The 26,861-nt window shown below is 34.0% G+C and overlaps 4 protein-coding genes, 1 long non-coding RNA gene and 1 pseudogene across 5 annotated transcripts; 2 read left to right on the top strand and 4 right to left on the bottom strand.

Moving 5' to 3' along the window:
- Positions 1–2,385: 2,385 nt before the first annotated feature.
- LOC107916077 (probable indole-3-pyruvate monooxygenase YUCCA11) lies at positions 2,386–4,308 on the bottom strand. Its single transcript, XM_016845250.2, has 4 exons — positions 3,685–4,308; positions 3,298–3,531; positions 3,078–3,200; positions 2,386–2,559 (listed from the first exon to the last, which is right to left on the bottom strand). The coding sequence occupies exons 1-4, from the start codon at positions 4,306–4,308 to the stop codon at positions 2,386–2,388; spliced, it is 1,155 nt and encodes a 384-aa protein (XP_016700739.1).
- A 658-nt stretch (positions 4,309–4,966) lies between these two features.
- Positions 4,967–5,953, bottom strand: LOC121222049 (uncharacterized). Its single transcript, XM_041101933.1, has 3 exons — positions 5,948–5,953; positions 5,458–5,767; positions 4,967–5,213 (listed from the first exon to the last, which is right to left on the bottom strand). Exons 1-3 carry the CDS (start codon positions 5,951–5,953, stop codon positions 5,077–5,079), a joined length of 453 nt encoding a protein of 150 aa, XP_040957867.1. The 3' UTR covers positions 4,967–5,076.
- A 1,336-nt stretch (positions 5,954–7,289) lies between these two features.
- Positions 7,290–9,858, top strand: LOC121203479 (la protein 1-like; annotated as a pseudogene).
- Positions 9,859–14,498: 4,640 nt separating this feature from the next.
- LOC107914646 (shikimate O-hydroxycinnamoyltransferase) lies at positions 14,499–16,400 on the bottom strand. The gene is made up of 3 exons (XM_016843616.2): positions 16,203–16,400; positions 15,587–15,997; positions 14,499–15,497 (listed from the first exon to the last, which is right to left on the bottom strand). The coding sequence occupies exons 2-3, from the start codon at positions 15,995–15,997 to the stop codon at positions 14,661–14,663; spliced, it is 1,248 nt and encodes a 415-aa protein (XP_016699105.1). The 5' UTR covers positions 16,203–16,400; the 3' UTR covers positions 14,499–14,660.
- Positions 16,401–21,627: 5,227 nt separating this feature from the next.
- Positions 21,628–24,333, bottom strand: LOC107915165 (uncharacterized). Its single transcript, XR_001689214.2, has 3 exons — positions 22,990–24,333; positions 22,828–22,912; positions 21,628–22,726 (listed from the first exon to the last, which is right to left on the bottom strand). It is a non-coding gene; the product is annotated as an uncharacterized lncRNA (long non-coding RNA).
- A 251-nt stretch (positions 24,334–24,584) lies between these two features.
- On the top strand, positions 24,585–25,859 carry LOC107914573 (uncharacterized). Its single transcript, XM_016843513.2, has 2 exons — positions 24,585–24,872; positions 24,974–25,859. The coding sequence occupies exons 1-2, from the start codon at positions 24,585–24,587 to the stop codon at positions 24,992–24,994; spliced, it is 309 nt and encodes a 102-aa protein (XP_016699002.1). The 3' UTR covers positions 24,995–25,859.
- The last annotated feature ends 1,002 nt before the right edge of the window (positions 25,860–26,861 follow it).

Below are 26,861 nucleotides of genomic sequence, written 5' to 3' on the forward strand. Positions count from 1 at the left end.
AGAGGGGAAATGAAATTTTTGAAAAAAAATGGTTGTTATAAAGGATTGAAATGGCACCGTTTTGGGCCGTAATCCCAGTGGCCAAAACAACGTCGTTTCACCCTAGGATCCGCGTGTTGTCTTGACCCGCCAAGGAGGATTCGCGTGTTTTTGATTAATGGGCAATTTCTCTTTTAGTCTTTCCGCATTTTCTATCTTTTTAATATAGTTTATTTTTATTTTCAATTTTTACTCTATGATTTTTCTTTTATTTCAATTCAGCCCCGTGTAAAGTGCTGCGTTTTGGAGGGCGGGAATATTTTCCTTTTTGGTCTCTCTATGTTATTCGCGCTTTTTCAATGTGGTCCTTTACCTCATTTTTTATTCCAATTTATGCCCCATAAATTCCATTCGAGTTTGAATCTAGTGCTTTTTTGTGTTTATTCATTTATTTTCTTATAATTTAGGTTCTAAATTTCATTTTATTTCCAATTTAATCATTATTCGTTTAGTTTCAAGCTTTTATTTATTTATTTATTTTTGTGTTGTTCTGTTTTATTTATTTATATAATTTTTCATTTATCTATTTCTTTACTTTTCTTGTATTTAGAATTTATATTGTTATTTATTCCTTTGTTTATACATTTCATTATTATTATTAGTGTTTAATTCACTTTTACTATTTTTAATATTAGAATAGTAGTTAATATGATTATTGTTATTATTATTTGGTGTTGTTATTATAACTTCATCATTACTATTGTTGTATTCCAATATTTATTGTTTACCTTTTAAATATTCTACTCATATAGTTATTTTACATTATTTCATCATTATTGTACTGTACATTATGATTAAAAAAAACATTTGATCGCTTTCACACGATGTTTGAATAAATTAAACATGTATCTTGTTAACTATTACATTAATTCTTACTCAAATTCATAAAAAAAGAAAATTTTGAAAATAAAGGCAATATTCCGTATTTGGAAATTCGAGAAGGCATGCCCTAACTTACTGGGTTTCGATTTTTCTCGCGTTGAACCTAAATAACCGAATATCCTTTTAAAATAAAAATAAATGAGGTTTAAATAAAAAAACAAAAGGCAAGCTTATTCTCAAAATACGAGGTGCCGTGTCCTAACTTACGGGATGTGACATTTTGTTACTTCGAGATGAGGAGGCATTTTACACATTTTGATTTATTCGAGTTATTTTAATTAAAAATAATACAATATAAAGAGGGATCGTATTTTAAATTCTTTTCGAGTTTTTAATTTTCAACACCAAGACATTAAGTAATCAACTAGGTATCAATTTTGGGCGTATCGAGGGTGCTAATCATTCCTTGTGCGTAACTGACTCCCGAACTCGTTTTCTATATTTTTGCAGACCGAAAAATAATGTTTTAATAAATCAAACTATTTATTAAAACGATCAAATTGCGAGGTGATCCGATCACACCTAATAAAAAAGATTGGTAGCGACTCCCATTTTCGTTTCCAAAATAAAAGTCGACCCCCTTTTACAAAAAAAAAATAGTTTCGACAGTCAAATTAAGGAGTTACCATATATATATTAACCCTTCCTTAGAAAGCTTTAAATGAATAATAATATTCTATATACAGGTAGTCAATTTTTTTTTAAATTTACAGATAAGGTAGAATGACTTTTTTGGCCCTCCAACTTAAAAAAATAAAATTAGTCATTATTTTAACTTTTCGTCTCTTTTAGTTGTTGAATTTGTATTTTTTGTTAAGTCACCCCAAAAATGGATGAAAACTTTGCCGACGTGGCATATACATGGATTGCCACGTAGATGACAGGTATTGCCACGTAGATGACAGGTCAACATTTAATTAATTTTTTTAAAATTCAAAAATACTAAAAAATAATTTTTTTGTATAATTTTAATGATTTTTAATTTTTTAAAATAGCTTTTATAATTTTTTTGAATTTTTTAAACTTTAAAAAATTAATTAAATGTTGATGTATTATTTACGTATATGCAATGTCAACAAAGTTAAAAAATGTTAACTTTTCCTTTTATTTTGAGGTGATTTGATAAAAAAATAAGTTTAAAAATAAAAAAAAAGATGAAAAATTAGATGAAAGACTAAAATGAATTTTTTAAATTAAAAAACAAAATAACGTACAAATAATTAAGAGGGTAAAATTGATATTCATATTTACATATACTAATTTTAAAATTAATATCTAAAGAAACATGTGTAGTGTATGATTTCAATAAGGAAAATTTAAAAATTCAAGAGCATATATAAATATATGTTTATTATTGTATATAGACACACATAAGGTTCAATTTTATCACTTTGTTAAAGGTGATAGAACCCAGAATCATCATCAATATACAAAACCCCAGTCTATAAGTGCTACACATTAACTCTAATCAGCAGTGATGTTTATGTATATATCATTTGCTATATTTTGTGCATCACTGGAAATACCTCTCAGTCCTCTTCTTGAAAATCCAGCATTGTAAATTCCATTCCCCCCTTTCCAGTGATACGGAAAGCTTCTTTTGGGCATTCCTTTCTCATCAAAACTTTCATAGCTTCCCTGCAATAATATTGAACCATTTAATATCTCATCATAACTACCCAAATTTTAAGAAATTGCTTGCAAGTCAAGTTAAACAAAATATATTTTTTTTCTAAAAGATTTAGTATTTATTAATATAATATATTTAACATTTATTAGCATAGTTTATTTGACCTACTAATTTAGCCTATAAATATGTTCTTTTGCAACCTTAGAAAATACAACCATTAAAAATTAGAACTCATAACACATTTAGATAATTTTGTGTTTACGTTTTGAGGGTTCTTTGTTTTCGAGGTTTAGTTTTTATTTCCATCTTTTGTACTCTTCGTTCTTTTGCCATTATAGTAAAATTACCTTTGCCCGTGAGTTTTTATCCTCTTTGGAGGGATTTTTTCACGTTAAATTTATATATTCAATTTCTCAATTTATTCCGCTATTTTTTTGTTACTTGTTGCTTAATCGGGTCCATTCTAACAACTACAATATACATACATAGGAAAATAAAGAGGAAGGGAAACGTTTTGATATTATACCTTAAGCCAATTCCGGACTGTGCTTTTATAACCAGTGGCAAAAACAATGGCATCGAACTGTACTGTCGCGCCATTTGTAAACACAACCTCATTATCTTTTATGCATTCCATACCAGGTAAAACCTTAACAAATGATCAAAGTTACCATTTATCTAATTTTTACAAAATCATGGGTTATAGATATTTAGATGGCTTAAAAACCGGTATACTATTTACTTACCTTGATTTCTCCACTTTTAATTTTACTAATGGTTCCAACATCAATGACTGGGGACCGACCTGTTGTTTCCTTCAGATGGAATGGCCCCTTCGTTGGCATTCGAATACCATATTTCGAAAGCTTCCCATATTTTAATCTACTAATCGCCACAGTGATTATATCCACTGCTTTGCATGGGAGGTATTGTGACATGATCATTGCCATTTTCACCATCTCTTTGGTTAGCACATGTACCTATAAATTACATTCAAATCCAGTTCATCTTCAAGAAGTTTACGTCGAAACAAAAGAACTGAGAAAAATATTGTAAAGATAGAGAACAGAATGAAAAGTTTTGTAAACAAAAAAGAATGGACATCATTCATTTTATGAGGGTTTTGTTCTTACCGGATTACGAACGACAATGGAAGTGTTGGCACCCCAATTCCAAAGATCGTAAGCAATCTCCATGCCAGAGTTTCCACAACCAACAACTAGAACATCTTTGCCTCTAAATTTCCTCCCATTTTCATATTGGTTAGAGTGGATGTATTCCCCTACATAGCTATCAAGACCATCGATATCAGGGATTGTACCTTGGCTATTTTCGCCACTGGCTACTACAAGAAACCTCGACGTATACACCTCAGTCTCGATCACATTGTCGGTAGTCGTCATGTTCTTGACAACAATCTGCCATTTTTCAGCGTCCGAATCATAAATAACTGACTCAACGGATCGGAGATATCTTGGGGTTATGCCAAAGTGTGAGACGTAATTGTCTAAGTAATCTATAAACCCATTTTTGGGAACATAAGTTGGTGCATTAGGTGGGAAATCCATGTATGGAAGGTGGCAAAATTGCTTTGCTAAGTGAAGTTTGAGGCGATCATATGACCTTTTCTTCCAAAGAGAAGCATAGCAATCCTCTCTTTCCAACACAATGTTAGGGATCGAAAGGCGGTTCAGGCAAGCCGAGGTGGCTAGGCCGGCAGGGCCTGCTCCCACAATAACAACCATTGTTTCCTCCATGCTTTAAGGTTTGTATGGTGTCACTTTACTTGAAAATTTATTCGTCTTGTCTGATTATTTACTTTGCATGCAAAGATAAGAGACGATAAAATCTAAGGATACGATAAATTTTAATGATTGGGCGTCTTTTATATTTGAAAAAAAATCAATTCAATGAGTATTTGTTCGTGAAAATCTTATAAAATAAAGAAATATTTAAAGAAAATTAAATGCATATTTGTATAAACATGAGCCTATTTGTTTGAAACCTACAAAGTTGTTACTTTAAACTGTGTCTAAATATATCTATTAGTTTAATTGAAAACAAATAAAAAAAATTAAGAAATAATTAGAACCCTTATTGGCTAGGTAAATATTTTGTTATTCAACAATATTTTGAACATGAGAATTTGTTTGAATTGTTTTATTTTTTTAAACCCTTAATTTTAAATTATGGTTATTAACATATTAGCACCTAATTAAATATATTATTTTATTAGTTTTATGGCCCATGCACAGGTTGATGGTTATTATATATTAAGATGTGAAAATTTACTAATAAGCTGGATTAATATATATATATTGTAAATTTAAAGATAAGAATAAATTAATTTTAGTATTAAAGAATGTTCCCAATATTTGTAAAACAAAGAGAGAAAAAAATGCTATGAAATTAACAAATAAAATAAATAAATTAAAGTCCAAAAAATGTCCAAATTACAATACATACCCAAACAGCCCAACTAAACCCAACTAAACCCTAGCCCCCCCCCAAAAAAAGAAGAAACCCTAAGCAGAAAAAAAAGCAGCCGCCGCCCCTAACATTGCCTTCAGCAGCCTCCAGCACAGCATCCAGCCACCGCACGACTTGGAACCAGCCCTCCTCCACGAGCGCCACGCCTTGTGCCACACCTCCACGTTTATACCTGTAAAAGGACTAGGAGAGTCCAATAGCAACACAAACAGTGTAAAAGTAGGGAAAATAGGAAATTTCGGGCTATAAAAATGCCCCGAATTTATGTATTTGATACACACGGATGAATCAAAAAAAAGTAGAGAAAAATCAATTCAAATACAAGCCATTTTTGAAGGTAGATGTTTTACCTTCTATTTTTTTATTTTATTTATTTTTTAAATCGGAAATAAAAAAGAAAAGGGTAAAAATCGTACCTTTTTGGCGAAAATTGGTAATTTTTGGGTCCGGAAGTCGAAAAAACCAAACAAAATATATTTGAAATTCTTCAGCCACCGCGGAAGGCGACACCGTCACCGGTGACCGGCGGCCGTCGCGGTGGTGCGACACCGGAGTCCTATCGGGATCTGGAAGGAGAGGAGGGGCTTTGAGAGGATTTTTGAAGGTTTTTTTTGAGAAAGGAATAAAATGTTTTTTTTTTGACAAAAAAAGTTGATTTATAAAGCTTATCAAAACGGCGTCGTTTTGATTTAAAGCACCAGGCGCAAAATGGCGCCGTTTCAGGCCCTTGACCCGCGTGTTTTGTCCCAGAGGTAAATTTTCGTAAATGGTCCTCTCTCTTTTGTGGCGTGTTCAAATAAGTTCTTTTTTTTAAAAAAAAATTCGCCCTTTAATTTGTTTCTCGTTTTATTTTAGTCCATGTTGCAACACAGCGTTTTGGAGGGTTGAGAATATTTCCAAATTAACTCTCATGTCATTCGCGCATTGCACATTGGCCCTTATTCTGTTTTATTTACATTATTCCCCAATTAATTTCGTTTTAGTTGCAATCTAATCTTTTTTTTTGTGTTTTTTTAAATTAGTTTAATATTTTCATTAATATTAAGATTATTGTTGTTGTTATTATAATTATTGTTATTACTATTTTCATTATTATTAATATTATTACTATTACTGCTATTATTGATAATATTATTTGCTTATATATTTTCCTATTATATATACATTACTTTATTTTATATGTATTATTGTTTTAAATTACTTTTAAAATCTCATATAATATATTATTATTAATATTGTTTGAATTTATTCTACAATATATTCTCCAAATTCACTCATTACATATTTTTAGATTTGTATAAATATATATATTTTTACGTAATACTATTTATGCATACATATTTCATATTAAATGATTTTCATTATACATATATAATCTATTGTTAATTTCGTATTGTTATATAGATATTTTATTTCTTTCAAATATTTTAACATCTTTAATTCATTTCAACTTATTTTAATATTGTTAATTTATTTAAATTTGTTTTAATATTTTAATTTACATATATTATATTTATTTCTTAAATTATGCTTAAATTTGTATATTTCGTTAGTGTTTATGTAAAATTGCTTGATTTTAATTAGTTTCTACTTATTAGCCAATGTGAGTATTTACATGAGATTATTGTTGTTATGTGTATTACTTGCTTGTATTTATCTACCGTTCATTTGATTAATGTATAATTTATTAACAAATTATCCTTTTGCGTTGCATATTGTCATTTAATCACCTTACATTTTTCATTCAAGGATTTATAAAATAATACTCGGTATCCAAGATTCTCGAGAAGATTGTGCTCTAACTTACTGGGCCTCAATCTTCCTCGTTGAATTTAAGTAACCGGGTATTCTTTTTTAATTAAAGCAAAGATTCCAAATTAAAGGTTATCTCGACGATTCAAAATATTGTGTCCTAACTTATTGGATATAGCATTATGTTATCTCGAGACGAGATTTTTAAATAAAGAAAAATTCGGTGCTGTCTTTGAAACTTCAAGGAGTCGCGCCCAACTTATGGGGATTTCGATTTCTTCATTGAAGCAAGAAGACTAAATTTTTTTAATTTTCAAATTAATAAATTTCAATAAAAATTTTAAGAGAAGAATCGTTTTTTTAATCTTTTTCATTCGACCTTAACATATTCCATTACAACCATATTTCGTGAACCCCACCTATTCATCTGTTTGGTTGATTGTAATGCCCTATTACGTATTTATTACATCACGTGTGTATACGTGTGTATTCCTGCTGAATGACCAATTTCTATTCCCCTTTGGAACCTCAGTTTAGCTCCGTTTAACCCTCCCGATTGTGATTTGCCCTGTTTTACCCTCCCAACCCCCGAAAGCCACCTCCACCCTCTCCCTCCCAACATCAAACAGCAGCTCCCGATTTCTATTCCTGTTTCACTTTCATTTGATTGTTTATTTTTAGAACTCTCATTTGACCGTGAATTACCAAAAAAGTGGTTAGTTTGGCATTGATTTGTCCGTTTTCAAAGATGAGAAGCCATTTGAATTTAAGGGATGTGAAGGCGGAAGAAGTGCGAGAGGCTACTTTGGATGCCGTTGCTGAAACTCTCAGAACTTCCTCTTCCCTCAGGGTTTCTGAAGATGGTAAGTTTTATCAAAATCGAAAATGAAGATAAAAAAGGAGAATTTCTTCACTTTTTCTCTTAAGCTAAGCCAAACAAAGATTTTTTTTTCCACATAATTTTAAATGCAGGTTTCGATCTTTCAGGGAAGAAAAGTTGGTAGAAGCACCGCACTATTAGAGCCTGAAGAATTGTTAGAGCAATTAGACAGTAGAACAATTGCTGCATCACCATTTGAGTTTAATGTCAAGACGGAAGATGTAGAAGCCTTTTTTGGTAAATATGCTAAGGTATTTGCTCCATGGTTGTTTTCTTATCTATTGTTATTTTACTCATTTGATAACTGATTATGTGTTTTAAGGGTTCTAAATATGTTTGCGTTTCAATGTAAACTGATTGCCTTCTTACTTTTCTTGTAGGTAACTAGTGTGAGGTTACCTCGTCATGTAGCAAACAAAAAGTATTTTTGTGGCACTGCTTTGATTGAATTCTCAGCTGAGGAAGATGCACAAAAGGTTTTGGAGCAAAGCTTGGTTTATGCAGGCGCTGAATTTCAACTGAAACCTAAGTAAGTATTACTCGCCACCGTGCATTCTGTTGCAATTTGTTTTGGTAATTGTGTTATACTGTGAAATGGATAGAAAGCACTGTTGACTTTTAGTGTAGGGTTGTTGCTCTTTCAATTGTATTTTCTGATGTGATTGTTCGTACAATGTTCTTTTCAGGAAGGATTTTGATGCTATAAGAGAAGAAGAAGCAGAAGAATATGAGGATAATCATCCAGTCACAGGTTCGAATAGAGAACCGTTCGAATGCAGAGGATAAGTAAGTAATTAATCACAATCTTTAAATGGCATTAGTTTTTTTATTGCCATAATGTTTGTAATTAAAGTCCATGTAATGGTTTGTCACAGATACCCCAAGGGCTTGGTTGTTGCATTTGCATTGAAGAACATTTCAGGTGGGGACTCTGCAGAGAAAAATGGTTCTGATGAACCTGCAAAGGATGGTGCTACTGAGAAGAATGAAGAGAAGACTACAGAAAATGACGAAGGTAACAAAGATAAGGTTGATGATAAACAACCTGTGTCGGGTGACGAAACGGAGAACAAAAGTCCCGTCCAGAAGGATGAGGGAACAGAACATAAAAACACTGCATCTGTTTTCAAAGACGATATGAATGTTGTTTTACGGGAAGATTTGAAGGAGGCCTTCCGAAAATTTGGCACTGTGAAGGTAGATATCTCTCTTTTTTCTTAAATATTTGACATTGTACTAGGCAGTTGTATCTTAACGTTCTTACTCATGACATATATTCTTTACATGTGAAGTATATTGACTTCAAAGCTGGTGAGGAGAAGGGTTACATTCGGTTTGATGAACCTGAAGTAGCCCAGAAAGCTCGTGCTGCTGCAGTTCTGGCTAATGAAGGTGGTCTGGTTGTCAAAAATTTCATTGCCACTTTAGAACCAGTTACTGGTGAGGAAAGAAAAAAAAATTCCATTTGATTTAATTTCCCATTTTTGTTGCATGTTGATCCCAATATTAATAATATGTAATACAAGAGGAACTAATGACTTTTGGTCAATAATATGAACCTGATATATTAGATGAGCAACTGATAAAAGTGCTGGGTAATATGTTTAGGTGATGCTGAGAGAATATTATGTAATACAAGAGGAACTAATGACTTTAGGTCATGATATGAATCTGATATATTAGATGAGCAACTGATAAAGTGCCGGGTAATATTTTTAGGTGATGCCGAGAGAGAATATTGGAGTTTACTTCGCAGTAACCAAGAAAAGCACAGTGGAAACAAGCGCTTCCAAGGAAGGTCAGTGCCGATAAACGTATTCTACAGCTTTTGTTATTTAGTTTGGATAAGCAAGTCCCTTTTCAATGTTGTTCTTTCTTCTGTTTAAATTCAACTGTTACTCCTTTTAGTAGGGGAGGAAAGCACTTCAGAGGCGGAAAGCGTGGCCGGGGAAGAGAAAACTATTCACCAAACAAAGCTAGAAGAAGTTGAGGGACATGAAAGTGATCCATCTATGCACGTTAGATGGATTTATGGGGAGAGCGGCCACACAATAAGCCATGGGTGCTTGTTTATTTCCTGGTTTATGCCTTTTACTTAGTTTAGATCGCTAGCCATATGATTTTAACAGTCCTATTTTCATTCCCTTCAAAATTTTAATATACGAGTTCGCAGTCTCTTTCACAACCTTTGATCGTTTGACCGTAAATTTTAGAACAAAGGTAAGTTTCATTTGGAATATTTTTACTATATTTATTTATTTACTGACAAGTAAAAGAGATTAAGTCAAGAATAATTAGTTAATGATATTTTATTTTTAAAATTATCCTACTTTTAAAAGAACTTGTTCTGTTTCGAAAAAAAAAGGAAATATGGAAAATAATTGCTTTTGGGGACATTAATTTAATGAAAAGGAAAAATAAACTTTAAATTTAAATAATTATTTTAAATTATATTTTATAGTATTATACATTATGATTTTAGTAAATTCATATATTTTATTAAATTATATATTTTTATTAAATTATATTTAATAATAATTATGTTAAAATATGATTAAATTATTTATTATTTATATTAATAATCTTATTAAAATTTAATAATAATAACAATAATCATCTACCTAAAAAAAATATTGTTAAGGGTATTTTAGTCATTTTAGTTTTTTTTTTCCTTATGCTATTATACTTCTATTCCATTCAACCAAACACAAGAATACTATTATGCCTCTATTCTATTCCATTCAACCAAACAAAAGAATTACCAATTACGCCTTTATTCCATTACAGCGAACTAAAACGTGCCCTAAATAATTAATTCGGTACCAATTTTGGGTGTTACGAGAGTGCTAATCCTTCCTCGTACGTAACTGATTCCCGAATCCGTTTTCTAAAACTCGCAGACCAAAATCGCTTTTAGGTGATCCAATCACACTTCAATAAAAGATTGGTTGTGACTCCCCATTTTCATTTTCGTTTTCAAAATAAAAAAGTCAACCCCGTTTTTCGAAAAATAGTTTCGACAACTATAAATATCATATTGTTAGCTATTAATTTTAATAAAATTATATACAAAACACGGATAATAATTACTTAATAAATTAAGGGCAAAATTACCCGTAATGTCGTATGATAACCTAGTAGGATTAGATCTCTTGTCAACGTGGTATGATGACCCAGCAGGATAGTAGGCCCAATAAGCAAAAGGGTCGAACTACTTCATCGGTGGCTCCAAGTATGGCTAGGGAGGCTGGGATCATGAGGATGACCATGCGGATGTCTTCTTTAATGTCTAATCGGTCCATCTGCTAGTTCACCCACAATATTATAGTGGAATGACTTTGTGAACAAATGAATTTATAATTAATAGGCGAAAAGTCGAAACTTAATTATAAATCATTTGAGCCTTAACTATATATGTTCAATCGGTCCCATTGCTAGCTCGTTGAAACTAAAAATGAATTGCGTGTTTGAATAGAAATGAACAGAATGAACAGAAAAAAAGAAATGGAAAATATTAATTAGGAATGATTATGATTTTCTCTGAAATGGAAAAATAGAATCATTTGAAAATAAATGTAGGTTTCCAAAAATGGAAATGGAAATTTGCAATCCTATATAGGAGTACTTAAAAATTGATGGAAGAATGCATTTTTATTTTTAGACTGTTTTGAAGTCCAAAAATAAAAATAAACCATTCAATCATAGTGAATATGTTGATTTGTGACATATTAAATGAATTTTCTCGAAATTTTACCGATGGTAAAATCGTCAAAATTTTACTAGGGGAAAATCGTCAAAATTTTATCGGTGTAAAATTGTGATGAGAAAATTATTTAATATGTAAATATTAAAGTTTATTTTGGAAAATAAAAAAACTGAATCAGGTTGGATTACATTATAGAGTACTGGGTCAAAAAATCTCAAGAAGTACTCGTAATTGGACTCAATGTGAGAGAGGCCGAAAACCCCTCATATAACATGAAGGGGCGGAAACCTTAGTAAAAATACAAGGGTGAGTCGTTCACCATTCTCCTACGCTAAGTAGGATGTTGTTTTTCTATTTAAAATAAACATCTAGAACTCTACAAGAGTTTTACCTTCTCTTCCTATAAATAGATGACACTGATAGAGCTATTAACACAACTTTTGAGAGATTGTTATTCTGCGGAAAAATAGAGAGAATTTATTCTCAACTTTTAAATATATTTTTCCATAATAACAATTTTATTGGTTTCTATTAAAGAAGAGAGAATTTTTGTTTTCATCCCCAAAAAGAAAACTTTTTCTAGTTCTGTGTTTTGATTCAATTGGTTCGAGAGTTCTGTGTTTTGGTTCAATTGGTTCGAGCTCACACTCGAAGCAATTCGTGGTACAAGAATAGCGAAGAAGATCGTTTAGTTGAAAGCTAGAAAACATTAAGGATCTGTTTATCAAAAAACACACATGCATATTTAATTAAGGCTTATTGTTATAAATATCACAAACTGGGTTGATTTTTAATTTTTTTAACTTTTCGCTGTAAATCGTTTTCAAACCAAAATTTTTCCAACATATTGGTCATAATTTTTTGATAAAATTATGTTGATTTAATCTATTTTGTATTGTCATTGTTTAAGTTAAATGTTGTTGAATTTCTTTATTTGAATGTTTTTTAGCACGCCTTTATTTTAGCAAATTAAATATAGTATTAGTGGAAATTTTTTGAACACCAGTATGCTTTAAGGAAAGCTTAACATTCGTATTTTTGTTTAGTGCACAGGTTAGATGAGGTTCGAGTGTAGTATCCCAACCACTCGGCCGATCGATCAGCCAAACCGGAATTTGCTACAATCACACAAAATTTTAATTAAGACATTAACAAGTGTATTAATGGTGATTAACAATAATAACTTTGATAAATTGTAACAATCAACTTACGCTGGAATAATTACAATGTTGTTCAGCTCAGTTACAATAATTTCTAATCCTGAGATTTAGCCTATAGGTTGCCCCTATGCATGTTACAGTTTAGAGGAACAAGCTCACACAGGCTCAATAAATTCTGGCTTAATCCTTCTCTAACGTTTCGAATAGCCCATTTTACCTGAAAAGCATAACAAGAAGCTAGGTAAGTTTAAATTAACTTAGTGAGGTTTTAATATAACACACCCGATCATGATATTATCGTATGATATGACTTCAATAGACTGTTTTCATGTTTGACATCATTGGCACGAGGGCAGATCGCACGTCTTCTAAGTGCACACTTGACATCATTCGCGTTGGCTCAACTTGCAAATTGGCCCATTTTACACATTGATTCTATTTTTCTAGAATTTCAAAGTTACAAAATTATCAGTTTTATTTTTTTTAAAATTTATAAATTTGATGACATTTTTTTGAAACAATATCTAAAATTACTCATAGCCCCTCTTCAACTATTGATAATGCGTTTCAACACACTCAAACCCACGTCTTTCTACACTAACAACAATACCAATGCCAATCGAACTCAAACTCAATCGGAAAATTTATAACACTTTGAACTATACATCATTTTTTTACTGTAGTATAATTTTGCCAATACTTTTGCTTAATTCTCATAATGAGAAAAATAAAAACTATTGCAATATTTAATACAAATCTTAAATTACTTATGTTACTTTTACTGTTATATATAATATTATGTTTCTCTTTTATAATATTAAAAAATATTAAATTTATAACAACTAAATCTTTATTTTCTAAATAATTTTATGAATAAAAAATATTAAATAACTTTATGCAAATTTTAATTATTTGTAAAATACTTATTTCCCGGTCGGCGGTACATTGTTCAGGTAAAATTAGGTGTAATTTACAAATCAATATTTATAGATGATAATTATTGGCATGATTTAGTTTATTCCGGATTGGATCTAAATTGCATTTAATTTCTCTCCTTTTTAAATGTTTATATTTCGTACAAATATAATGCAATTATAGTACAATTTCAAATGTATGTTTAAGTAATTATAAAATAAAATCAAAATTAATATAAAGTATAAATGGATTAAATTAAAACCAATTAATTAAGCTAAAAATCATATATAGTAACAACACATGATTGGACTAGAGACACACGCATGACAATTATGCATGTTGACTCTCAACTTTTGTCAATAATATCAAAACCTTGTTAATATATACAAAAATATTAAATAATTATTTTTATATAAACATGTATTTTTTAATTAAATTTATGACCAGTGTTTTAAATTGTGTGAGACAAACTAGAATTATAAAAGTGTTGGAATTGATTGATTAATTCATCTAATGTGAGAAATTTGGTTTTTAATGTCTTAATTATATTCTTATAATAAATTATATAAAATAGAGATAGATATAGGAATAATTAATACATGATGGGTAAAGCTAAAGTCCTAAAAAAATTTAACATGTAAATAAAGTATACAAAAATAAAAATTCACAACGAATGAAAATACCTTATAAATGTTATAGTATCATTGGTAAAAGTTGAATCAATTTCACCATGCACAATTATCATACATGTATTTTATCTGATTATACTTTAATTTTTTATAGTTGCTCAAACTTATATTTATAATTGTATTATATTTATATTAATAAATTCAAAAAAATCTTACAAATATAATATAAAAATATTTATAACAAAAACCTAACAAATTACTTAATCCGAAAAGTATCAAACTAAATCGAATATACCTTATAAATCACAGTTTATAAAAAATCGAAAAAGTATCAAATTACTAAAAAATCGTTTCCATTAAGAAATGCAACTTAATCTAGCTTCCAACATTCAAAGAAAAAGGAAATCACCAATCATTAAATCATCCATACCCGGATCTACTACTGCAATAACTTCCATTACAATCTGTCAACCACAAAAGAAAAGAAACGCGCGAGACTCCCATAACATAACTATTCAAACTCATACAGAAGTTTTTCAAAGGCTTTCATGTGAGGAGTCTCTAAACGAGTTGCCAGTCACAAGCTCCCATCGTTGACTGGACTTGGTAGTATGTAAATTTTGCCTTCTTGAACGACATTCCCTGGCCCCATATATATGGGAGGACCCCATCCGAAATCTGCCTCATATATAGGCAACCAGTTCCATGGAACAACAACAAGGTTTGGGCATCGAAAAGTATGCGGTCCTCTAACCAAGGTGTTTAAATCAGGCACTTTTTCAATGTAATCAATAGCTGATCTTAAATATTCATCATTTATCTGATTTAATCGTTCATGGATCCTCTTTATGGTGTCAGTAAATGATTCGGTTTCGAGATCACCAGCTTGAGCAATTAGTGCAGTCGTAAAGATTACATTGCCGAAGTAGCCTGGTGGGAGCGGAGGATCCAATCTATATCGACCGTCAACTGGAAAATACAGCTTGGTATCTTGATCAGCTGGAAGACCCCTTGCTTTACTTACACAACGCCATATATGTGCAGCCAAGATGTTGAAGCTGCTATATTTTATACCACCGTTTGCATTTGCAACTTTTGCTTTGGCTTTCAGGGTGTTCAATTGATCAGCTGTGAGCGCTAAGGTGGAGACAATGGATGGCTTATGATCATCTGATTGAGATTTTGATGCAGACTTCAATGCCGGTGAAGGGTCATATTCAACATGGTGGAGCTTAGGCGTTGGTGGGTCCCGAGCACGAAGAAGAGTTCGATCAATGAATGGTGCAATGGCAGGCGTCAAGCCCCGTGAAGTGTCAGCCCAACTATTGATGAAATGAAGAGCCGCGGCGCCATCTCCTAAAGTATGTTGAATCCCTACTCCAAGACAAACTCCACCGCATTTGAACTTAGTTACCTGGTAAAATACACACACAATAAATAAACTATTATTATATAATCCTTTATATTTTATATCCTTTTTTCGGTGAAATGTTTGCGGATTACCTGCAATACAATAAGTGGATAGGAAGACATTCCTTCAGAATAGTCGACTTTAGGGACTAAACTTAAAACTTGATGGTTCTCGGTAAAATCACCAATCAAATGTTCCATGACTGAACTAATTTCAGCTTCAACGAATAGAACTCCTTCACCGTTGCATATTATCTCAAGTCTTCCATTTTCATCATACCCCAACCTTCCAGCAATAGGGTAAAATGGGACAAGAATCTTGCTCAAAGCTTCTTTAAGCCTTCCAGAATCAAAGAAATCAGAAGAACCATTTGGCTTGTAATAGTATACAGTAGGGATGTGGTATCTTGTCATCACTATATCTAAATTGGAGTTCCATAGACTTCGTTTGGGAGTGTCTTCAGCTGGACGAACAATAGCAGACTCCTTTATGGTAATCTCCATCTATAAATTAGATAACAAACTCCTTTGTCAGTCGCATCTTGAAATGAATGAGATGAAAAGGCAGGTTTTGACATCATTAAAATGAGATAAGAACATGTATGAACTTCTACTTCTACTGAATGTTTGAAAGATGAAGGAGAGAAAATAGTGATTTTTCTAATTAAAAAAATGGAATGATGAAAGGGAAAGATTGGAATATTCATACCTTGAAATCGTGTTAGAAGAACAAGGGTTGTAAAGGGAGACTTGAGCAGTCCCTGGTGAAGCCTTTGCGCTTAATTTATAGATCCAAATTTGTGCTTCATATTGAATGAATTAGACCAAAATCACAGTTTCTTGGTACGAGTGCCTGCTGGTCTCCATCCCTTAATTATTCTATAAATTAAACTATACTCATTCTTGTTTCCTTTTCTGTCTTAATTTTTTTTTCGCCATGTATTTTCGAGAGATAGACACTTAGCCACGAAGGCCATCTAAATTATTCTAGAGCTTAAATACTGGTTCTTGAATTTGTTATTTTTTTTTTATCATAAGTTGATATCGAGATATTACTTCGATATTTTATAAAATATTGACATGTTAATATTCGATTTTATATATCTTGATATTCTTACAATCAGCTTTTTAGCAATATACTATTCACCAAAAAAGTGCATTTTTCATATAAAAACATTCTTTTTCCACATGAATCCAATGGTGAACATAATTTTGATAAGACTCTTTCATTTAATCAGCCTTTCAATCACAAAAACCAAAAATATCCTTACAGTACAGGAAAATTAAGTTACATAAGAAAATCGTATTTATTGTTTATATTAATAGTATAAAAAGTTGATATTTTATAATAATAGTAAAATTTAGACATAAATTCGACTGATCATTATTTACGGAAAGTTAAAAAAAATTATAAATTCCTAAAAAATTATTGTGCCTCCTAATCCGGGTAAAATACTAAAAAAAGCCAATTTTTTTTAAATTTATCGAAATGGACCCAATATTTTATTATTTACCGGAATGGGCCATTTTTTCCTAAATTGCGTCCACGTCAGCACAATGTCAAGGGACGTGCCAGGAAATCGCGTCCACGTCAGCGCGATTTGTGTCCACATCAGCAAAGCGCACTGACGTGGATGCGATTTCCTGGCATGTAGCGCGCCCCTAGGGACGCGATTTTGCCGTGTTTCCCACCTTAAGGTTTTTAGGGTTTTTGGAGAAAAAAGTAAACAAATAAGGGATAAGGGTTTAGGGTTTCATAATTAAATTAATTAAAATTTATTCAAAATTGGATTACGTTTCGTGTTTATGGGTTTTTAAGATAAAATCAAAGCAGGATGATTTATCAGAAGGATTTTTGAAGTCGCGGCCACGTGTACGCGCTTTTGCTACAATAGGTCCTAGAAAAATAATTTCAACTTGACGTTTTTGAGCAAATAGTTTAAAAACGCTTCAAGCAGGATGCTTTATGAGAAGAATTTGTGAATTCGCGCCCTCGTGGACGCGCTTTTGCTACAGTTGGTCCTGGAAGAAATAATTTCGAGTTGACATTTTTGAGCAAATAGTTTAAAAACGCTTCAAGCAGGATGATTTATAAGAAGAATTTGAGAAGTCGCGCCCACGTGGACGCGCTTTTGCTACAGTGGGTCCTGAAAAAATAATTTTGAGTTGACGTTCTTGAACAAATAGCATAAAACAACGCTGCAAGCAGCATGCTATTTGAGAAGAGTTTGTGAAATCGCGCCCTCGTGGACGCGCTTTTGCTACAGTAGGTCTTGGAAAAATAATTTTGACTTGACGTTTCTGAGCAAATAGTATAAAATCACTTCTAGCAGGATGCTTTATGAGAAGAATTTGTGAAATCGTGCCCACGTGGACACGTTTTTGCTACAGTAGCATGTTTAGGCTAAGGCTATAAATGTGGCAAAAAATATTCTGAGATTGCATAAGTCACAGCAGAAACAATTTAGAGAGGCTAAGAAGGTTAGAGTTTCAAATATAAGTGAACGTATTAGTGCTATTATTTACTACGATGGTGAGGTTTGCCACACCGAGAATTGTGTTTTTTTTGTCGGAGAATACGGTACGACTAGTTTTTAACCAGAACATAAATTTGACAGAACTTCGTAAAAGAATTAGGCGTAAAATTTTTGGAACGATGCCAATGAAAGTTTTGTCTATTACGTATCGATTCTATTCCTCTGTTGATCTGGTGACATATGACTCGTTCGACATAAAAGGTGCTCGTAGCTTGAAGGAAGTGGTGCAGACTCATCTTGCTAGTGGAGCACATTATATTGAGTTATATGTACAATTTACATCTCCAAATGATGTACTTGCAACCGGTGTTTGAGATGTATACACGACCCTTGGCCGACATTAGGTTAGCGGGTTAGAAAACACGGAACAACCCATGTTTGGTAGCGGTGTTGAATGCACATCCCCCACAAGACACTCTGTCGGTGGATGGGACATGTACGTCGGAGGCTCGATGTTTGATGTTGGAAATACATACTGGGGAACGGCATCAAGTTCTAGTGGTTGGCAATCTACATCCAATTAGGGACGTTATGAAATGCCCAGAAGAAGGGATGATGTACTCCCTACGACGTCAACCGGTGAGGGGACCTCGTACGCTACAAATGGTTGTGGGTTAGAAGATAACACTGATGTGGATCCACCTCGAGAGCCCGGGCCCAATGGTGCAGAAGTTGGCTTATTTTCTGAACCGGAGCCTATTCCAACAGTACCTGAAGATGTTGAAAGGAGTTCAGATGAAGAAGAAAATCCACGATTCAGAGCATACTCACCTCCAGTCCACATGCATAATGTCGATCTGTCTACAGATGGTGCGTTAGAGTTTCCAGATCTACCACACCGGTTGCGTGATCGTACAAGTTCTGGGTTAGATTCGGGTAAATTTGAAGTTGGTAATCAGTTTACCAACAAGGATAGTTTTATTGGTGCTTTGAAACAACATAGCATCAAAAAGGGCGTTAACTACCACGTTGTTAAATCTAAATCTGATAAGTTTGAGGCGAAGTGTGCGGTGCAAGATGGCACATGTTCATGGAAAATCTAATTTTCGTTAAGGAAAAGGATAGGGTTGTGGAGATTAAAAAGTACAGAGGTCCACATACATGTGCTGCAGGTACAGTATTGACGGTATCTGAATAATACTTTTATTATGTAATGTTGCATTATTTAATGTACTCCGTTTATAGGTGTTTCACAAGATCATCTAAAGATGGATTCAGCTATGTTAGCTAGCTTGATACTGCCCACGATAAAAGCAGATCCCAAGACTTTAATGCCGGTGTTAATTACCAATCTGTAGCCAAATAGGGTACACGCCCTCTTACCGCAAGGCTTGGATAGCTAAGCAAGAAACATTAGAGAAGATGCATAGTAGGTGGGACGCCTCATATAATGAAATATGGCAGTGGTATCAAATGCTAGATAGATACGTCCCAAGTGCCATAACATACCTTGAAACGGAACGCGCGTACTACAACGGCCGATTGCTACGTGGATGCCAAGTGTTCAAATGCCTGTTTTGGACCTTTAAGCAATGTCGAGATGTATTTCCATACTGCAAGCCATTGGTACAAATTGACGGTACCTTTATGTTTGGTAGGTATACTCATTGCTATTGCTTGCAGTGGCACAGAATGGCGGTGAGAGAATTCTTCCAATTACATTTGCAATAACACCGGGGGAGTCGTCTGATGACTGAGATTTCTTTCTCTCTAGGTTAAGGTGGCATGTGTGCGCCCAACCTGATATGTGTGTTATTTCAGATCGGGGCACCGGTATACTAGCTACATTTGATCGACAGGGAAGCTTATGGCAGTGCACGCACCATCGATATTACCTAAGACACGTTGCTTCCAACTACTACAGGTAATATCCATCTAAGAGCGAACGACGACAAGTGACCAACATGGGTATTTAGCCTATATCTGTGTTATTTTGTTTCTCAATTTGAATTAGTTTTATTGGTAGAAGTGATATGTAATATTCACTATGAACTTATATTGGCAGGGTATGAAATAAATAAAGACTGTTTTCACGAGATGTTGACAGCTTTACGTTCAATTAACGGAGAAGGGGCGAACTACCTTTGTAACATACGTTTCGAACAGTGGGCACAAGCATATGACGGTGGCCTACGATATGACCATATGACGTCAAACCTGGCTTAATGCATAAATTCTGTTATTAAAGGAATGCGTCATCTACCGATAACATCGGTTGTGCGAGAAACATATTTTCGTTTGGCAGCGCTATTTCCAAAGCGAGCAGCAAGTTATGCAGGCCAGATACAGGGATGACATGTATGGTGCAGTAAGGTAGTTCAAGAAATTAACAAGGCCAAGGCGCGGGCAAACACCATGCACATAGTGTGTCACGATCGAGACAACTTATGGTTTCGAGTAACAGAGTTTGACAGACCGCACCAAGGTATTGTTGGCGAGCAATATCATGTACACTTGCGAAATAGGACTTGCGATTGTCGGACGTTTGATGCACTTCGTTATCCATGTGCTCATGTTATTGTAGCTTGTCAGATTCTCCGTCTGGATCCGATGAGTTATGTGGACGAAGTGTACAAATTAGAAAACATGTACAACGTTTGGAGACACGTTTTCCCACCGGTCCCAGATGAACGTAAGTGGCCGCCCGTATCTCTTGCTCCTTTTAAGCTGTTACCGGATAGAGAATTACGTCGCAAACTAAAGGGTCGACCTTACTCCACTAGAATACGTAACAATATGGATATCCGAGAAACAACTAGTCAACAAAAGTTGTGCGGATGGTGTAGGAATCCAGGCCATACAAGTCGATCATGCCCTAATCGCAATAGTTGAATGTAATTTAAAAAAATTATATTTTTTCAATTATTAATTGATAATTGTATTAATTGTTAGTAAAATTATCAAATTATATCAAATTATTAATTGTTAGTGCCAATCAAAACATTTTTCCAAATCTAACATTATGTGAATGTAAAATTATTAACTGATAATTGTATTAATGTTAGTAAAATTATCAAATTATATTTAAGTTAATGGTTAGGGTTTTTAATTTAATGGTTTAGGGTTTTAAAGTTAAGGGTTAGGGTTTTTAAGTTAAGGGTTAAGGTTTTTAGGTTAAGGGTTTATGGGTTTTAATTTAAGGGGTTAGGGTTTTTAATTTAAGGGTTTAGGGTTTTTAATTTAAGGGTTTAGGGTTTTAAAGTTAAAAGTTAGTGTTTTTAAGTTAAGGGTTTAGGGTTTTTAAGTTAAAGGGTTAGGTTTTTTAAGTTAAGGGTTAGGATTTTTAAGTTAAGGGGTTAGGGTTTTTAAGTTAAGGGTTAGGGTTTTTAGGTTAATAGTTTATGGGTTTTAAGTTAAGGGTTTAGGGTTTTTAATTTAAAGGTTTAGGGTTTTAAAGTTAAAGGTTAGGGTTTTTAGGTTAATAGGTTAGGGTTTTTAAATTAAGGGTTTAGGGTTTTTAGGTTAAGGGTTTAGGATTTTTAATTTAAGGGTTAGGGTTAGGGTTTTTAGGTTCAGTGTTTAAGGTTTGTCAATTAAATTATGCATTTAATTATAATTTATAAATTTATAAATTTTTAATAAGTTAAAGGTTTAGGATTTTTAAGTAATAACTCAAAAAAATTTCTATTTTATTACATAAGAAAATATCAAAATATTCAAAATATTTGTACAAATAAATTTAAATACAAAAACCAATGTCTGTGTCTGCGGGATTCAGTGCCACATGGCGGCCGTCGACGGTTACGCGTTGGATTCCTCCTTTGTCTAGCTTTTGGTGGCGGTTAAGGTTCTTCCAGCGGGGATTTTGGTTCTCCAGTAGGGCATCTGGTTGTCAGAGTTGGAACGATGAGCCACATTGATAGAATTGTGAATGTGGAGGTCTTTGCATCACCAACAGCGACGGTGTTTGAAACCCATACGGTGGTGGGGATTGGTAAAAAGAAGAGCTCCCCGACGGCCCCTCTTGTGATCCTTCGTGTGTCGCTGGCCTATACATCAGCGGTTCACTCGGTGTAACAGGAAATGGAGCTGAACCGGGCTATTGGCTCCAACCTGCCATAGGACTCGAAAAAGGAAACATATAAGGGTTAGAATACATAAAAAGGCTAGGAAACACACCTGGCATCATCTGAAAAGGCGGTTGCGTGGGTATCATCGGTTGAATTGCTGGGTTGGGTGACTGTGTCGGTGCTCTCGTTGGGCCGGGTGAATGTTTGGGCGTCGTTGAGGGGCCAGCGTCGTCGTCCTTTCGTCTTGGATTTAAAGGCTTGCGTCTTTCTCTTTGGACACGTAATTGCCGTTGCCTCTCCTCTGGTGATAGTAAATACGGCTTGCCATGGATCCTAAATCATGGCATGTATTCCGGCAAGCACGCTATCTCCGGAACGATGATCGGTTGTATACTAAGTATATAGTCATACCGATCATCCCACATTTGGACGTACTCGGACCAGAATCTCGGCCAATCCGTATTCCATTGCTGAAGGTCGATTTTGTGGTGATCGTCAAACACCTCAGGTTCCACGAGAATCAGTTGTCTACATCGAAATTGCCGTAACACCCTGTCTGACTGGTGCATCTCCACGGTCGCGTAGTTGATCAACGCAACTTTTGCTTGCCAAGCATTTGGATTTTGTAAGAACTCATTCGGAATTACTGCCCGAATTGCCGGATCCTCGTATGGTGTCCATTGAAACTATATGAACATGATAGAAATATTAGTTATATACATAATACTAAATACTAAATACCAATCGATTAGCGAATGATGGAAATATCAATTTATTTAATACTTACATGTGCTTCCGACTGTTGGTCTAATAGAAACCGTGTATCTTCAAGAGAGGTAGGTAAACGAGCATTACTTGCCGGATGGTTCCACCTAATTAAATAAATTTTTAGCATACTTTTATTTTTAAAAATCTACATAATAATTGTAAAATATAATATAAAATTTACCTCGTTATGAGTAGGAATGTATATGGGTGGTCCACTCAAGGACGTAGAAATGGAAAGCGAAACCGTGCCCATTACTGCAGTAGTGACAGACAACCTCCGATTTTTTCTTTCCTCGGTCGCGTCGCCCCGCACATCTCCCTATATATTGTTGCCAAAACGACAGACCCCTAACTCAATTCACCAGCTGCTCTAAAATCAACGAGTTTCAGCAGCCATCTTAGATGTACGCAGCTCCGTGACAAGTCAGGCATCAAATAACCTCCAATTGACTAAAGAATGTATGCCCGAGCATATTGGATTCTTTCTATTTCGGTTGAATCTTCATTCGGATCCGGGAATGTGTCTCGTAACCAGCCCATCTCGATCTTACCTCCGTCCATTTTCTCAAGAATAGCACCCAAAAGCTCGTAGCACACCGCAAGCCAATCGCTAGATTGGGCACACCCGGTGACTGGGTACCCGTCCACCGGTAATCCCAATTGTAGACTGACATCTTCCAAAGTGATAGTGTACTCTCTACATAGAAGATGAAATGTGTGCGTTTCGAGTCTCCACCTCTCGATCAACGCACTGATTAGTTTCGAGTCCACCTTGCATCCCCGACCTATTGTCGCCACGTGCCAAAAACCCGCTTCCCGCAGGTAGTTCTCTACCTACGTTGATGGAGGACCATGCATATTCCGGATATTGCATTCCAATATCCGATCTATAGACTTTTATAATAAATAATAAATTAATAATTATCTAAAAATGCATAAATAAAAAATTCTTAAATAATATTTAAAAATTAAATTTAACGCTTACCATTTTCATTTGTTCCACGGATATGTGATGCTTATCAAGACGAGTCAATTCTCCGGCCATTGTTAAAATCGTACAAATTTTTACGGTTTAAAAAATTTTAAAAAAATATTTTTTTAAAATTATATTTAAGAGAAATTTAAGAGGAACTTGAGAGCAAATTGAAAATAAATATGGATTTGAGAGAAATTTTGAAGGAATTTGAGAGCAAATTGAGAGGAAATTTAGAAGAAATTGAGAGAAAATTTGAGAGAGAATTAGTTTATGAAAAAAAAGGGTGGGTATTTATAATTTTTTTGGACCGTTGGGGGGGCAACGGTCAAAAAATTGACCGTTGCACTGTTCACGCGCGGGGCAAATCACGTCCACGTCAGCATGCTTTGTTAACGTGGACACAAATTGCGCTTCAGAGGACGCGATTTGTTATCATGTCAGTAAAGCGCGCTTACGTGGCTGCGATTTCCTGGCACGTCCCCTGACATCGCCCTAACGAGGACGCGATTTAGGGGAAAATGACCCATTCTGATAAATAATAAAATACCAGGCCCATTTCGATAAATTTAAAAAAAATTAGGCTTTTAATGGTAAATTGCCTACCTAATCCTACCATATGTCCACTAAACCATTACTTCTCATGAACGGTGCCTCAGTATTGCAATTTCCTAAGGCCTAAAAATAGGCGCTTAAAATCTGTAGAAGAAACAAATAGTAATTTTCCTAAGGAAGCTAAAATAAAATGAAACCTTAAATTCTTAGCTTCTTCTTACCTTTCTTCTTTGTTATTGCAACGCCAAATGTCCCTTTGCAAGGGAACTGGTATTCATCAAACAGTGTGCGTGGGTCATTTTCTTCCCCCAGTTCCTCTAATCTCTGAGTTCATCGGAGATCCTGTAACAAATCCTCTTTCTTCTCCAGATTCATCCTATCAAAACACCGTCTTCACCTCTTCTAACTTCTTCCCCTTTGGCCCTTCAGAACGATGGGTTCAACCTCCGGCGGAGTTTCTTCCATCCAGAAGGTCAGGGAGTCGCATCATCTCCCCCATGCAGCCACCGCATGCGCCGCTTCGTTTACTTCACGCGGTATGTAACTAAACTCAATGCTCTTAAATCTTTTGGTTTTTTTCTTTTATTTCATTTATGATGATTCTGATAAGTGATCTGTCATTTTTTGGACTTTGTAGTTTTTTAATGACAGTCATTAAATCCCTTTCGACTATTATTTCGCTAAATCTCATTTCTTCTGCAAAGACAACCCCTTAGAGAAATACATATGCTTCTGCAGTTGTCGGATCTCGAACATTTTTGACCGGGTAAACACATGAACCCATTATGAGTCCTATGTTGTTTCTGATAATTATTCCATTGATTACTTTGTTGTTTTGTTGTTGAAACACAGTATCAAAATTTACTTTAACTTGGTCCTTTGTTGGGGGTTCCCAGTGGGCTTCCTTTCTATTGTGCTTGTTTTCTAGTGCTTCGTTTAGTATCCTTAGTTCTGTAAAATATGATTTGATAAAGCCCACTATGTCATATATCCTCTGTCGAATACCTTCATGGAAAAAATTGTTCCTATTATGCCATATTCCCTAGAATGAAACTGTTAGACATGTACATTGATACATGATATTGATGTTAAAAGTCTCAGCTAACCAATGTTTCCATTCTTGATTTTCATGTATGGGCGCGGATATCACTTCCATCTGTTGGAGAACTTGTTTCACAAGATTACAGTATAAAAAGATATGGTTGACCAATTCATCTTCTTCACCACATAATGGACATAGAGCATCAAGCCTTAGCCTACGGGCATTTAGGTTACTTAGTGTAGGCAAATAATTGTTTGTAATTCTCCATAAGTTGATTCGTACCTTACTGGGAACTTTTAGGCTCCATAATTTTGAATAATTTTTTTGTTAGATTTGGAGGTATTTTGTTTTTCATATCCTAGCATGTTTTGTTCCTCTGTAATACACCACTTGTAACCACTTTTAGCTGTATATTCCCTCGACTTGTCTCCTCTTAAGATTTCTAGTTGCAAAGAATTCCCTAGGGGGATGGAATTGATCATCTTGGCTTGTTCTTCGGTGAATAGCCTCTTTAAGATGTCTTCCTTCTAGGTAACTGAGTCATGATCAATTAGTTCCGCAACCAAAGAGTGCTTCCAATTTATATTCTGAAACTATAATTTCTCATCTCTAGGATATGGAAGCCATGCATTATTCCAAATATTACTGATTTTCCATCTTCAATCCTCTAACCATTGCTTGTCTCTAAAATGCTCCGAGCGCCCCATATACTTCTCTAGGTAAACGAAGGGTAAGATCCTAACTCAACATTCATAAAATCGCTCTATGGGTAGTACTTAGCTTTCATAACCTATGCGAGTAAACTAATAAGATTGGTAATTAACTTCCATCATTGATTTGCCAACAAGGCTTTATTAAACTTCGATAATTCTCTAAAACCAATCCCCCCTTATGTCTTGGGGGTACACAATAACGTCCAACTACACCAATGAATACCTTTATTTATTTTTAAATTTTTCCACCAGAACTTACACATAATATTCTCTAGATCCGACATAATGAAATCGGTAACTGGAAGCATTGCATAGCATAAATTGGAATGGCTTGTAATACTGATTTAACAAAAACTTATTTCCCTCCTATAGAAAGATTACGTATACTCCAATTTTTCACATTTGTCAAAAATTTCTCCTTAATATCTATAAAAGCGTTTTTCTTTCTCCTTCCTACCATCATCAGTAATCTAAGGTATTTTTTAGGATTATTGGCAATACAAACTCCCAGATCGCTCCCTATTTGATGCTTGACTTCATCACTTATATTGTTACTAAAATAAATCAAAGATTTATCAAAATTCACCAATTGTCCTAAAAAAATTCATATTCGTTAACTACTGTATAGCTAAAGCCCCTTCTTTTCTTTCTTTTCCAAATAAGATACTATCATCAATAAAGAATAAATGGGTTATTGACAACCCATCTCTCCCTGCTTTCGTCCTTCAATTTTTCCATCCCTTTTTGCAATATTGAGAAGTCTTGAGAAA

Source organism: Gossypium hirsutum, chromosome D10 (genome assembly GCF_007990345.1).
Source record: "Gossypium hirsutum isolate 1008001.06 chromosome D10, Gossypium_hirsutum_v2.1, whole genome shotgun sequence".
Taxonomy (NCBI): domain Eukaryota; kingdom Viridiplantae; phylum Streptophyta; class Magnoliopsida; order Malvales; family Malvaceae; genus Gossypium; species Gossypium hirsutum.